At 46.9% G+C, this 15,814-nt stretch overlaps 1 protein-coding gene across 4 annotated transcripts in view; it reads right to left on the reverse strand.

Annotated features, from left to right (window-relative positions):
- LIMK2 (LIM domain kinase 2) overlaps positions 1 to 15,814 on the reverse strand; it is a 42,917-nt gene that overhangs the window by 19,875 nt on the left and 7,228 nt on the right. For 3 of the 4 annotated variants that reach the window (XM_039505431.1, XM_039505427.1, XM_039505428.1), the window contains one exon: positions 1,562 to 1,697. In XM_039505431.1, the coding sequence (XP_039361365.1) occupies positions 1,562 to 1,579 (18 nt within the window). In that variant the 5' untranslated portion in view covers positions 1,580 to 1,697. Of the gene's footprint in view, positions 1 to 1,561; positions 1,698 to 9,148; positions 9,217 to 15,814 lie in introns of those variants that run through there. The other variant, XM_039505429.1, reaches the window with a different exon arrangement.

Consider the following 15,814-nt stretch of genomic DNA (forward strand, 5'->3'; position numbering starts at 1 on the left):
TCATCTGCACTATGTTCACTAGCAGATGTCGGTACTGCCTCCAGAGAGCGTTAGTTAGCTGGTACACAATATACTGCTTTTATTTAGCCTACCTAAATATTGGAAACTTTTCATTCATGGCAAAGATTGATTTAAGAGGGTTAGGATTTCCTTTTTGGTGGGATATTTGGGGCAGGACAATATTGTGTTACACCTAAGCATGCGAGAGGTGCTCAATCATTTAGAAATGCATGAGGGACTGTGGCTCTGCAGCCAGCCACTAGAGGGCTTGGAAAGCTATTTTAAACATGGTGCCATTTTATTATGTAGCTTCAGAAATGCTTCAGTCTAAGCCTACATCTACACTACAGCACCGTAGCACTTCTGGTGAAGATGCTCTAAGTCAGGGGTTCTCAACCTTTTTTCTTGCTGAGGCCCCCCGCAACATGCCATAAAAACTCCACGGCCCACCACTGCCACAACAACTGTTTTTCTACATATAAAAAACAGGGCCAGCATTAGGGGGTAGCAAGCAGGGCAGTTGCCCAGGGCCCCACCAAGCTCAATTGCTCAGGCTTCGGCTTGAGCCTTGGGTGGCGGGGTTCAGGGTCCCGGGCTTCAGCCCTGCATGATGGGGCTTCAGCTTTCTGCCCTGGGCCCCAGAGAGTCTAACACTGACCTGCTTGGTGGACCCCCTGAAATCTGCTCACAGCCCCCCAGAGGGCCCTGGGCCCTTGGGTGAGACTGCCGCTCTCAGCTGATGGGAGAGAGTTCTTCCGTTGGCTGAATAACTCCTGCCTCCATGAGTGCCAGTATCTATGTCGATAGGAGAAGCTCTCCTGCCAACCATAGCGTTGTCCACATTGGTGTTAGGTCGTTATAACTTACGCCGCTCGGGGAGCGGATTATTCACACCTCTGAGCGACGTAAGTTATACTGAAGTAATTTGTAGTGTAGACACAGCATAAGACGGCAAACTGACAATTGCAGCCTTTCGTAAGGCAAAGAAAAGTGCAGCCCCTCACTGGATACGAGGCTAACTGTTCTAGAGGAACTTGAGTATCAGGCGACAGCAGAGTCTCAGTTCCCTGAACATCACTTTCACTGATGCACAGCTTGGGGGCAGGATGGGAAGTGTTTTGCCTCAGCTTGTTCAGTTCTATGCATTTCAGCTGCTTGCCATCTTCCCCAAAACATGCCTGGTCAGGGGCGGCTCTAGGGATTTTGCCGCCCCAAGCACGGCAGGCAGGCTGCCTCCGGCGGTTTGCCTGCGGGAGGTCCACCGAAGCCACGGACCCTCCGCAGGTAAACCGCTGGAGGCAGCCTGCCTGCCGCCCTCGCGGTGCCGGCAGAGCGCCCCCCGTGGCTTGCCGCCCCAAGCACGCGCTTGGTGTGTTGGGGCCTGGAGCTGCCCCTGTGCCTGGTCCTCACACCCCTCCTTCACAAGTTGGCCATCTACATCCCAACAGATGCATAGATCGTGCATACTTTTAACACTTCATATCAACAGTTGAATTCTAAAACTAAAACCCCCAGCCTGCTGCAGTTAACAGGCCTAGGAAGAAAGAGACAGAGTCCTTACCATCACAGGTCCAGTCATCAGCAAAGAGCAGCCATGGCAAGATTCCCCAAATTTCCCCCAGTAGTCTTTGTGACAATAGAGCTTCCCATCCTTTTCATAGTACCAGTTAGTGAGGGGGTCCTGGCATTCAGAGCACCTAGAAGATGACAAAAGGGACATGCCTAGCAACAGTTCATCATGGACTGCCCCAGTAAGAGTTAGTTTTCCTCCAGCCACAGTCTTTAAAAATCACCCCAAGCAGAAGGAACTCTGTACTGAGCAGGAATTCTGCTCCTGAATTTTTTGCGTAATACATTATCCTTTGAAGAATGAGCTTCACAAGACATTTACCCTTTTAAGCTCAATGTTTATTCACAGAGTGGTGGATGCTGCAGGTATTCTCTCTCCTTCATGCTAATAACTGACCCCAAGGAAAGATTTGGTACTTCTAGAGCATCTTCCAGCCAAGGGTTTCAATGCTCTTCAGACATAAATTTAGCCTTAAAATCCGTGTGAAGCAAGCAGACAAATATAATCAGCCTCATTTTACAGATGAAGAAATAGGCACAGGATTGAACAATTTGTTGAAAAGGAAAATCTGCAGCAAAAATACTAAATTGAATCCAAATCTGCAGGCTCCTTGTGCTGCTCCTTAAGCACATGACTTATGTTCTTAGCAGATGCACTGGAGTAGAAAGAAAGATTTTTCTTTTAAATGTTCCTTCCCCCTTTCCTCAGTTTGCATCATGTGACTTTCATTGAGCTAGGAGGCCTGTACAGGTGGTGGTGTTGCTGAAAAATGCATACTGAACACTCCCTGGGGCCCAGGGCAGTACACATTCAGCCCTCAACCTGAGAAGCAAGACTAGCCATTCACATGATCATGCACAGCACTAGACAGATTAAGAGAATACCTTGAATCATTTAGGAGTAGCAACAGCTTTGCTAACATGATATTTTCCTTAAGATCCGTAAGGCAGGCATTGGGCGGCCTCAGAATTAGTAATGGGATAAAATCTTATCCAGGCTGGTAGTGACCAAAACTATCATCTACTCGGTGTCCCTAGCCTCTGTTTGCCAGAAGCTGGGAATGGGCAACAGGGGATGGATCACTTGATCATTACCACATTGTTCTTTCCCTCTGAAACACCTGGCATTGGCCACTGTTGGTAGACAGGATACTGGGCTAAATGGACCTTTGATCTGACCCAGTGTGGCTGTTCTTATGTACTTGCAATTTTAGTCCAATTCACAGCAGGTATGTCTATAGCACTATTGGCACTGACTGACTCCCTTGGCAAAAGAGGGGCCAAAGCCGGAAGGCTAATCTACACTTAAAACACTACAGGGGCACAACGGCAGCAGCACTGCTGTAGCATGTCAGTGTACCCACTCATTACGGTAACAGGAAGGGTTCTCCCATCACCATAATTAATCCACTGTGTGGAGAGGCGACAGCTAGGTTGACAGAATAACTGTCAATCTAGTGCTGTGTACACCAAGAGTTAAGTCATGTTAACTACATCGCTCAGAGGTATGGCTTTTTACATACCCCTGAGCAGTGTAATCAGTCGACCTAACTTTTCAGTGTAAACCAGCCCTGAGACTATGGAGACAAATACTCTCTCACCTCCTAAAGATAATCTTCCCAGGTCATTGGGAAGGAAGCTACTACAGTCACCTTGCAGATAGACTCAGACCCATCAGTGTCATTCTGTCATCCTTCACACAAGCACTACCTTAACACACTTCTTGGAAGTTTAAATTAATTTGTGCTAAGCTTCCACTGGGGAATTCCAGGTAGTAGAGATAAGATTGGAATGTGCATACAGAGGGGAGAACCAGATTTTGCCTCAACACGGAAATCCGCTTTCATTCCAATTCACATGGATGCAGAAGGAACAAGGTGAAATTGCTTATAGATAGCCAGTGGTTTGAGGGAAGTGACTTCATTGTGAGGTATTTGGAGCCATTTCCCCCACTATGGATGAATCAACTCCTCCTCCCAAACTAGATTAATAGTTCATGAATGTTGTGAAAGTAGAGATTCTCCCATCTTGGGGAGCTGCAAATCCTTTTCCCTCATGAGGGGACACAGCTTTGATATGTGCAATAGGCCCTGCCAATTTCATTAGTAGGAGGAGAGTCTTTGTGCCTTAAGATGCACAGTGCATTTGTTATTACAACCTCCAGACCTGGGGCACTTCAGGAGTTACACCCTCATAATGGTATGCATAAACTCCACCTGCAGGGCATCAGAACAATGTCTTTCCTTCAGCCGCTAGCCTTCGGCTTTCATTTGCTGTAAGCATCCCTGGCTGAATGATCAAGGGGGTGGGCGGGAGAAGAGCAAGTGGTGACTAACAGCAACACACTGCAGGAATATCTAGTTTAACATGAGCAAATAAGATCCTTCAGAGTTATCCCACCTCCATGTGTATGCCTGTACCAGTGTGTAAACTGAGAGCTCGATTACAGCTTAGAACAAGCAAAGCTCCATGATCAGACCTGCACTTGAGAGGGAGACAGTAATATTGGAGGGGACAGGAAACACCGACACAGCCACTTAAAAGTTATACCCAAGTGTTGAAAATACCCAGCAAGGTCACAATTCAGAGACCACTTTTCCTTCATGTAATTCCCCAGTTTCAGTAAGCGCAACATGGCTGCAGCTCCAGGCAGTGCTTTGCTGCTCCCCTGGTATTACTTAGACTGGACCCACTGTTAAAGTTTAGGCGGATGTAGCTATATTATTCAGGGGTGTGAAAAATCCACACCCATGAGTGACCTACATATGCTCACCTAAGCCCCGATGTAGACTTGATGGAAGAATGCATCCGTCAACCTAGCTACCATTGCTTGGGGAGGTGGCATTTCCACACTGATGGAAAAACCCCTTGTGTCACTGTAGGTTTCATCTACACGACAGGGTTATGCTGGCTATGGTGCCATAGTTTTATGCCACTGTAGTCAATACTACAGGGGCATGATCTTAAGGAGGGGGCCTACAAGGTGCTCCCCTACCTTCCCCATACCACTTTAGCAATTGATCCCAACCCTACGACACCAGTTTGATTAGCAGTTTCTACCAGGAAATAGGAACTCTAGATACTGCTGTTGCAACACATCCATAGTAAAGGGAAGGTGAAAAGGGGTGGAGTCTGTAAGCAGTCAGCTCTTTGCTATGTGATTAAACAAATCTGGGCAAGATAAATTTGCAGCTAAAGGCTCAACACCCCACCCAGAACAATGAGGCAACAGTAAGCGTGTCAGGTCTCAGAGACACAAGACTTTGTTCAACGGTGCTAAACAGCTGCCTCTGTCATGAGTCATTGTTGGCAAGAAGAACCTCACTGAACACCACACCGCAACGCAGCCCCTTCTGCCACCATTACACTTTATATGTTCTAACAAGGAAGATGCTTTAGATTTCTCTAAATCTGAAAATTTGTACACAGCATAGAGCTGGTCAACAGAACCAACCCTTTGACTACAATCCATGTCCTTGGCCAGGCTACAGAGGCACCATGTGACCCTCAAGTCCCCAGTTGGAAAGATTAAGAGGGGAGGTTTACTCATGCAAGATAGTGGGACAAACTCCCCTCCATCTCACTTGATGTGCATCAACTTTAGCATTGTTCGTTTATGGGTTCATCTTTCTAGGCCACCACATCCAGAAGCAAGGCAGATTTCACTCTTCTGCTCAGGATATGGACAATGGGAAGGTCTAATCCCAGATTTACTTTTCTCCACTGTGTTGCGAGAGTACCCAAAACATGACTGATTCCTCGGGGACTGGAAACCACCACAGCTTACACCTGATCATGTCCCCTTGCTGGCTGGCTGCTGCTAATAACCCCACTAAGTTCAGGCAGGTTCTCTTCTCACTCCATCAGGTACAACGCTTGAGCCCCAGGTAAGGGAAGTAAATCTCCATGAACAGTTCTTAATCAGTTCATTTTTCTGGAGCTGCAGAGCACTTCTCCAAACATGGGATCATGTTTGCCAAGATTCACAGGGGCTGGAACTAGGGGTGCTGGAGGTGCTGCTTGAAGCGATTTCCATCATATAGAGCAGGGGTGGCCAATCAGTGGCTTTTCAGAAGTTAACATGCAGCTCCTTGATAGGCACTGACTCCAGGGCTGGAGCTATAGGTGCCAACCTTCCAATGTGCTTGCGGGGGTGCTCATTGCTCAGCCACAGGCCCTGCCCCCACTACCCCTTCCTGTCCCCTCCCCTGAGCCTGCTATGCTCTCACTCCTCCCACTTCCCCTCTGAGCCTCCTGCATGCCACAGAACAGCTGATCAGGAGGTGGGGGAGGCACTGACAGGCAGGGCTGTCAGTGTGCAGGAGGCACTGGGAGCAGTGGGGGAGCTGATGGGGGCTGCTGATGTATTACTGTGGCTCTTTGGCAATGTACATTGGTAAATTCTGTCTCCTTCTCAGGTTCAGGTTGGCCACCCAATATAGCGGGTTTACAGTTTGGTTCAATGGCTTTCAGCACCCCCTCTATACAAATTGTTCCAGCATCCTTGACAAGATTTTTGGACATGGTTAATGGTGAGGATACTTATCTACTCCTGTAGTGTCAAAGTAGGAGATGAGGGCTGCAACAATCCTCTAGGCTTAACAAGGGAAGGTCTTCACTGCACATGTGAAATTCCCCCATCCGCACACCAGCAGACCAAACATGTTCTTGAAGAGCACAGCCACTTCTCCACAAAGTGTGAAAATCCAACACTACTGGGGTTTAGATGAACAAGGTTGGCTTGGGGCAACACAACAGGCTACCAAGGGAATAGGTGAAGTCAGTTTGGACACTGAGCTCCCATAGCTTAGAAACATCGTGGGAGCAGCATGTTCAAACCCCAGGGGAACAGATGATCCTCCAAGTGTTCTAGTGACTGATGGAGCAATGTTGGCGGGTATCCAAGGGAGCTGCAACCACCCCTACTCAGAGGGAGGGTGCCATAACATGGGCCTTATGGAGGGGGAAGAGCTGGGTTCTTAGGGATCCCCCATGCCTCCTATATTTTTCTAAAGAAATTCAAGAGGCTTTGATGCTGCCTTTGCCATCACTTACAACCATGACATGTGAACAGAGGCTTTAAACTGGTAGCTCCTACCTACTCATTTAATGATGCCACAGCCCTGCATTTAAAGGCATTGGAGCTGGTTCCATGGCAATCATACAATCAAGAACACTAATCTACAGTGACAGCCAGACAGAAGTGCATGCCACTCCATGCTCAATTCCCTCCCTTCCCCATCCATTCCTAAGACTCTAGAGAACTTTGTTAAAGCCATATTAAAATGACCATTTAGTGAATTATTTTACAAAATATATAGTCCCTTAACAGCTGCCTCTGGGAGGCTGCACCTTTGTTTACCTCACATGGGAGTGAGGGGGAAGAGGCAGCAAGAGAATTAGTGGCCCCAGGAGGAGGGCAGGTTTTACACATGAAGCCGACAGTCACTGATGTAACTGACCTGCATGCCCAAACTCCACCACATCCCATTCAGTCCCTATGCTTTAGGCATACCTCCCAACATTTAAAGTAGTCAACGCAGGATGAGTTCTGCCTCCAGGGAGTAAGAACTGCAGAGCAAGCCTGCCCCACCCTCACCCTACAGCGCCATTCAAAGCCCAGCTGCTCATCCCCCCACCCGGGGAGCCAGGCCAGGGAATCAGAGCAGCACTGACTCCACAGGCAATGGCCAGGTCAGAGTGCCCAGAGCAAGGAGCCAGGCCCACCCAGAGCAAGGAGCCTAGCCCACCCAGCCCCAGCAATTTCAACTGTGATGGGGGTTTTATGGGTCACAGTGGAACAGTCAACTCCAGAGGTCTGCTTTAGGCTTCCATGGTACTTGGAAAACAGGTCACATCTTGGTGTGGATCTGGGCGTTACTGTGTCCATGCTGCCGAGTTCTGCAACTGAGCAGGCCCAGAGATATTAGAAACTCTCACCTGCAGTCAATTTGGTTTTGGAGGATGCTAAATGGATCAGACAACAACAAGAAGCCAGCTTGACCAACGGTGAGGGGGAAAATTCCGCTCAAAGGCAAAGTCTCCTTTACATCTAAAAGGAAGCCAGCATCTTAATGAAGAGAAACCTCACACTAGCACTGAAATGGCTGCACCCTCTCAGTAAAGGCCACTAATGGATACCCCTCGTGGATCACCAGGTGAGGTGGGTTGACCCTATACCAGATAGGGTGCCCAAATAGCAAGTGTGAAAAATCAAGGTGGGGTGAGGTATAATAGGTGCCTATATAAGACAAAGCCCCGAATATCAGGACTGTCCCTATAAAAATCAGGACATATGGTCACCCTTACACCAGGTCTACATCTCCAAAGGTGGGGAAGGGAAAGAACTGGCATGCAGAGAAAAGGACACTTCCAGAACATAAACACTTCCCTAAAACTCAGCCTAACCACCTCCTCACCCAGGACCTAGCTGAATGCCCCAGAAACCTCCAGGGCAAAGAGACAACAGAAAGCATATCTAAGGTGCTACAGACAGAAGGCAGGGCATGGAAGCTCTGCTTCCACATGCACCTCTCCCATGGCACTTCCTTTAGGCAGCAGCAAGTGGAGCATGTATTTGTGAATAATTCCCATACATGTCTTTTACTAGTAGGACTCTACATACTATTACAAGGCTATGGCTCTGCCTGCACTTCCTCCCAATGGTAGGAAACGGGTTTTTAGAAGCCTGCCTGTGAAGTTAGGTCTGTCCTGTCTAAACTGGCCTGCTCTTGTTCCACAAGAGATAGGAACTTCAGTCTTGAGGATTTTAAGACTGTTTTAGCAGCGTTTTCCCAAGCCTTACTGGCCAACACAACTATGTTTGCAGGAACAATTTCAAACTTGGCTTGCTAATATGGAGAAACTAGTGCAATCAAGGCCTTGCTCTGCAGCCATCTCCTTCCTCAACCCTAGGTCATTTAAATGGATTGAAGTTGAACATTCAGACAAACAAAAGGGGTTAACATAAGCAAAACATCTGAGATAAGAGCTCATTCCAAGATAACAGGCATTTACTGTAACTATTTATTGCCTGCAAAATCACTTGATTTCATTCATTAAATATGGTCACACCCTGCTGCCTATGGATTACGTTACCTTCCCAAACTCATCCCAGTGAGGAGCATATGGCACTCAATGACCTCATTCTGTGTCATTCCCATAAACACACACGGTCTCCCTTTCTACATCTCAGGAGCTTTTCCATAAAATCCTATTATTTCTAGCTGCTGCCTGGGAGGCAGTGAGGAAGCTGACGTTTATGGTTTGAATCTGAAAGGGAGCCTGCCAGTACACACTTGGGCTGTGCACATAGGCACAGCATTACTGAACAGATATGCACACATGCCACACCCTCTTATCAATAAGAACATGGATACAGATTAGCTTTCAAGAACTCTGCCTAGTCCCCCCCACAGTTCACAAGTCAGAGCTCCTAGCTTCAGGCCTGCTGCTCCCTACACACAAGCAGCTGAAGTTCATTCCGAGAACCTCAAACACAAGGCGCCCAGGACGACATTACAGGGTGCCAAGTGGAGACAAGGCCCGGAGGGAAATAATCTGGGAGCAAAAAACTTACCGAAAGGGATCCTTGGGAGTGAAATAAGCTGGGGCAGACAAGTAACTTCCCATCTTCAAGCACTGGATAAACCGGCTCGGTCGCAAACCTGTCCAACTGCCTGTGAACAACTCCACTTGGCCAGCATGGCAGCTGGAAGGTCTCACTTCACCTTGTGCTGATTCAGGCTCCTCTCCCCTCTCTGAAACTGCCTAAGGAGTGCCAGGTCTCTCAGCCACTCATTTCTTTTCAGATCTTTCCTGGTTCCCATGGCTGTAACCATCTCCTCCTCCTCCTCCACTGAGCAGCAATTGCACCCTTGGGTGGGATAGCGTCACCACTAACCTTGCTAAAATTCGGACATTCTTGTGCGGGAGCTGGTAGAGTGCAAGAACAAACTGCTGTCAAGTTAGTTTTTCCTTCTTTGGTTCCACCCTCGAAGGCGGGAGGGGAGGAGGAGTCATCCTTTACAAAAGGAACATGGGTGGTTAGAAGCACCAAGGAAATAGACCCTTTTCACCAGGGGTGGAGCTGTGATCCAGACTCCAGAGAGAGGCCATGTGACAGACACCCTGAAAGGTTTGAAACTTCTGTTACAATAAAAGCCAGGTGTATGAACACAAAGCTCCTCTCGGCACAATGGTACTGATACTGAAGTCAAGCAAGGGCAGAATCAAATACAGAGAGTTAAGCCTCTGCTTATGTCAGATAAATGCTTATCGCAGTTTCCTAGATCACACTGGTGTGTGCACGTTCCACCCTTTACAGTCCCTCCAACCTGCTTGTTGATTCTCTGCTGCACAGTGCCCTTCACTCTGAGAGGAAGGCTAATCTGCCCCCAAAGATACAGCCTCAGCTGCCTCAGGGCAGAAAGAGAAGACCATGCCCGGTAGTTTAACCCAGCCCAGGGCTCCTGATTGGCAGTGCAGGATGTAACATTAAAACAGGTCAAAGATTGGTTAATCTGAGAGCAAACAAGTCACTCGATCCTTGACTTAAACCTGCAACTGCTGCACAGACAAACTGCTTCAGCCTGTTCTGCCTTGTCCATGCCACTGACTGAACAGTGGACAGTTCTACTCAGAGCCCTGGTCTACCCAACACAAAGCACTGGTGTTTGTACAGCGCTCTGCTGAGTGGCTAGCCTGTTACACATGCTACTGCTGCTATTAGCCCTCCCACATTTGTGCAGTCAGTAAAACCTGCCATTCTCACAAGAGTCTCAAAACCCAGCCATGCACCAGAGATGAAAGTTCCTAGATGTGCTCCGACTGAAGATCCTCCATCTCACACAGCTGACACTCTGCTCAATGGAGGCACTGGCTGCAGGTTTGACAGCTGTGGCTGGCTTTTCAACTCCATTAGAGAGCCAGGCACCTAATTTTTGTAAAGAGAAGATGCAGCTACATTTATGGGGAAAAGGAGCCTGAAACGGTCAGTTTCTCCTACTCAGTTTGATTTTTAACATAGACTGAGACAGTGCAGAAAGAACCAGGGCTGTAAAGCCTGATGCAGCCATCAATTCTGATGCAGATCTAATTCCTTCTGACATTTCCGACAGCTTCACTGCAAGCATCAATGCTGTGAGTCTGTGTCTAGGAATGCACTCCTTTCTCCCACATTCTCCATACATTGTGTGCTGAAAGTCGGCCAGGGCTCACATCCCAGTGCTCCCGTACTATAAACACCACACCATGGAAAATTGGTAAGCCCCTCCTCCCACTGCATATCACCTCCTGACAAAAGCAGTCCCCTTAATGTCGCTGTCATGGACTGAACCCCCTCTATGGTCGAGTCCACGTGACCGTGTAAATCTCAGCTCTTCAGACCTTTGAAGATTGATCCAGAGATGTGATAAGGAGCCTACTAGTCTGTGAAAGAAGCCAGCAGATAAAACCCAACTTCAAAGTAATAAAAGCAAGCCAGACAGCTAAGAAACTGGGAAGAGATTTTTGTCTGGGGTTTCCTTGAAGCCAACGGACATATATTCAATCTTCTATTTAAACAGGAAACATCTTATCAAGAAGATAATTCTACTTTTGAAACAAGTCCTAGCCATCAGACAGCAGCAGTTACTCTCCACCCACAGAATTCTGTGAACAGAGTTACTTCCCTTCTCAATTGTTTTATCACTCAATTATGAACATTATAGCTCTGATAAAAGGGTTTCTCTCAAAGAGGTGCTAATCTGTTTATTACACGTCTCAGGTTTTAGATCTGAACTCCTGGTCAGAACCACTAATCTTCCCCAGGTAATTCTGCAGATACCACTAATCTCTGCTGGACAAACAAGTTGCACTAAAGGTGAGAACATACAAGAGTGTAGAAATGCCAACGTTAACATTCCCACAGCTAAATTAGGTGGGCCACTATGCATTATGGGGTTGTGTGGCAGGGGCCAACATTTCCAACATGTGCATTTTTGAAGTCTAAAAAAAATACAAGACTATTTAAAATCTACATAATTCACATTGGTGGCCTTAGAGCAGTGGTCCCCAACCTTTTTTGTCTGGTGGGTGCCAGATGACGAGCCACGGAGAACCGTGGCGGCAGATGAGCATCCGCCGAAATTCCGCCGACAAGCAGTGTCATCCAGAGGCGTTGCCGCTGGAATATCGCAGAAAATCGGCAGCACTGCCTCTGGATGACGCAGTTTATCGGTGGCATTTCAGTGGATGCTCGTCCGCCGGCCAGTATGCGGGTGCACTTGGATGCCCTATTGGGCGCCATGGCGCCCGCGGGTCACCATGTTGAGGACCTCTGCCTCAGAGCATCTGTTTGCAAATTGAAAATTGTATCTTGTTTTGACAGGTTGTCATGAATTCTGCGTTTCTCCTGCAAGATTTGGGGACAGACTGCACTAACAAATTTGCCACAACAGGGCTGCTTTCTTTACAATGCTTTTAGACATTTGACATTAACTGTTGCAAGAGAAACAAAGAAGCCTGAACTCTGGCCTTGACGGGTAAAGGGAAAACTTCCATTTACAAATTAATTCCATCTTAAAATCACTTTCCAGGCTCCCCACTGGTTCATTTTAGATTTAGGAACTCAAGCAGATTGTTATGTTTCAGGGGTGGGTTTTTTTCCATTTTAACACTGCAAAATAACTGTCTTGGTGTATTTAAAGCAAGCTGTATACAGATAATCCCAGGGGCTCCGAATGGCAAGGGTTACATGCTGCACATTCTCAAATGCTCTGGTTTTTAAAGTGGCACTTTAGATGCCAGGAGTGGTAGTGAACAAGGCATGGACTGAGACTCCTCAGCACTTCCACCAGCCTATAAGATACACAGATCACCGTCCATGCACAGAGGGGCACTTCAGTTCATTCATGGGACTGGTAGAACACGGGGAGGAGGAGCTCTGAGCAGGCTTGGCATCTACTGGGCAAATGGGGAGGCGGTAGTGTGCCTTCTTTCTTTGTCCTGGAGGCACTCCAAGTATCTTGATCCAGACCCAATGCCTCCTTGTACTTCCAAGGCATTTACCACACAAGATGTGGCTAGCGGGGTCATATGGTATAATGGAAGGTCTGATCACAGTGATCAGCTATTGAAATATTTCAATAGCATCTGAGTGAAACTCCTGCAAGCAGCCATACCCCTCAAACTGTACAAAAAGGGGGAGTGAAGTACTGCACGTTTACTATGTTATTGCCTATCACTTCTAACTTTAAACCATATCATTCTCAAGCCGGGACAGTGACAGCTCCTCATAGGGGTACACAGATAAGCACAATGCACTAAGAATAAGCATCTGAAATAAGCAGCACCAGATGGATCTTCCTCGTCACCACCACCACTCACTTGCCCAACTCAAAAAGGCTTAAAAGGTTCCTGAATGTATTTATCTGTATGCTAAGGAGCAAGCAAGAGAAATTCTGTAATTGTCTATTACATATATGTTTCTGGGAACAGCAACATCTCTTTGTAAACAGTGCACATCTCTAGTAACAAAATGTGCACTAACACCGCTGCCCTCATGCTTCAGGGGCTTCCCAACCCATAGCTTTTGTCTATTTAGATTTAAATTTTTCAAGCAACCGTTTGCCTCATTTGTTTGTAAACCACCATGCACACTTTGGGCACAGCAAGTAATGACTTTGATGATAATGCCCTAGAAGACAACCTGAAAATAAAAGCTCAGAATGGAATATCCAACTCTACCTTATATAGAGTGGCCACCAAGATCCTGCAGCAGCTACACCCTCCCTGAGGAATTCTAACTATTCAGAAGACAGACCACCTGCAAAGTGCTTCATTGTTTTTCTAACCCCAATGAAAATTCAGGGCGACCTGTGGGCAAACGAGCACTTAGGAATGGTTTCTCTCTAAATCCGATAGCCAGAGTGAGATTCAACAGCTAAAACACCCCATCCACTGCGGAGACATCTCTAAAGAGAGACTCTCATGAGGATGAGTGGATAAAGCATTGACCTTTCAACCCTGGAACTCTACCAGGTGCTTACTGTAACTGCCAGAATATGCGGATGGAGTGGGGGCAGGAGGGGAGAAGAGAAGCATAAGAAGTGGGTAGAGATAAAAATGATGCATTTTGTAACTGCCTTTCATTACAAGGAACATGATAAATCTCAGCCCCAAATGCATCTGCAGCGCACACAAACCCAGCAGTGTTCACAAGCAAACAGCGAAAAGAAGGCCAGAGAAAGCATTAGATATCTGTCCCACGTTTTAAACTGCTCTGCTATAGTCTTTAGTTTGAATCTACCGCACAAAATGTAGCACATTAGCCTTGGAACCATCTGAAATCCTAATCCTGTCCCCACACAATTTAAATAAATAAATAAATACAATCTATTTGACCACTTGTCAGTGGAGGGTAAGCAGATTTTCTTGGAAAGTGAGGCGTTCTAAGTCAATTTCTGCTAAATTTAAGCACCCACTTAAATAAAGTTTCTACTTCCAAGATGCAGTGGTGTTTTCCTGTTTCTGCAGAAAGACAACTTCAGAACCTATTCTGCTGCTCAGAGCTTTCCCCAATGCAGAGTGAGATAAGACCGTCAGTTCACTTTTGCCATTCAGAATCCTATCAAGAATGTTGCAACTTTACACTGCTCCATGAGATAGCTATGAAGTACAATGGAGGCATGCACCAGACAACTACTCAGAAAGTGAGGTTGCAATACAATGCTATCCGCTCAGCATGTTCACAGAGATGTGTTGCTGTCCCCACTAGTAGACAGCATTAAGATATGGACACGGTTGTGACAAAACCGTACTAGGAGCTTCCCCCCCCCCACCCTGAACTTTCTGGAAGGAGGACAGTCGGAGAGACTACAGCACTCTGCATCCTTTATCACAAAAAAGTGTTTTTATCTCTTAAACCACAGAACTCATTTCAGATGGCCAGCTCACCACATTCCCTCACCTCTGCCTCCCATTTCTGCTCACCCACCACTCTCATCCAAACACACGCAATATCCCTCTGGCAAACGCAATTGTTTATACAGAAAAGCAATATCAGCGACATTTTTAGCTTTAGTATGATATTTTCAGCCAGGAACAAGGAAGGGAAACTAGCATCAAGTAATCGGCACAGGCCATTAGAAGCCTGATGTTTTACCTACTGTTGATCAGAGGGTAAGCCATCTACCTTAAGGCTATACCATGGAATAAAGTCACACTGAAGGCAACAGAACTTGTGTCCCTATGTTGCTAGGGTAGGAAGTTTAATTATGCCCAGACACAATTAAACAGATTTTCCTTCCAGTAATCCTACTGATAATTCAGACATAAGCATCAGCAAGAAGGGGACCCGACCCGACTATGCCTATTCAGATACGCCTGAAATCTAAAGGAAAGCCTGACAAATGGAAACCTGGGCAAGACTCCATGTGGCCATTGCCCCTGGGACTGAATCTCAGTGGTGGCTGGGGACATCTGGAAGCAGAAACAGGTGAAAACAGCCTTATGCAAAGGCATATCTAGAGTGGACAGATGCCTCTCCTAAAGAATATCAGCAAATAAGTCAGTAGGTTCAAGCCAAAGTACTAGCTAGCCAGACAATTTAAGATGTCCAAGGTACATATCAAATAGGAATTTATCACTTTCCTCTCCAGCCATACCTAGAGAAGATACAGAATCTATGGACACAGCCTGTGCATGCTATTCAAGAAAGGAGGGAAGTGACAGAGTTTAAATCCTTAGGGAGATGCACAAGCATCAGCAGCTACCAGCTTGAAGTGTGATCAGAAGGCTAGCCTGACTGAGGATAAACAAAGCTAACAGGCCTGGAGAGGTGCCAATCTGCATGAGGGAAATTATGTGCCAGGCGACAAAGTCAGCTAATCCACAGGAAGCCTGTAAACAACTCTCCACAAGAGCTGCCGGAACTCTCAGCTACCAGTCTTCCTACCAGTAAAGGCCTTTTAAAGTTTGGCATTGGGATATTAAGCACAAGATTAGAGACATGCTGAGCCACAGAGCGAGAGGAGAAAGGGCGAGTCAGTCAATTAAACCTGGAATTTGTTGTTTTAGTGCACAGCCCCACCCTGGAACAAGAAGAAAGGGAATGGCAGTTTCCTTGACTGTAGTTTCTCACAGTGTAGCTTAGTTCAGCACAGTAGCTTAATCAAGTGTTGTAGCCAGTCAAGGGCACAAGGCGGTAAGGGAAGCACAACATCAGTTAGACTCAGCGATTCGATGCATGTCACAGGACAGGAGA

Source organism: Mauremys reevesii, linkage group 18, assembly GCF_016161935.1.
Source record: "Mauremys reevesii isolate NIE-2019 linkage group 18, ASM1616193v1, whole genome shotgun sequence".
NCBI classification, from domain to species: domain Eukaryota; kingdom Metazoa; phylum Chordata; order Testudines; family Geoemydidae; genus Mauremys; species Mauremys reevesii.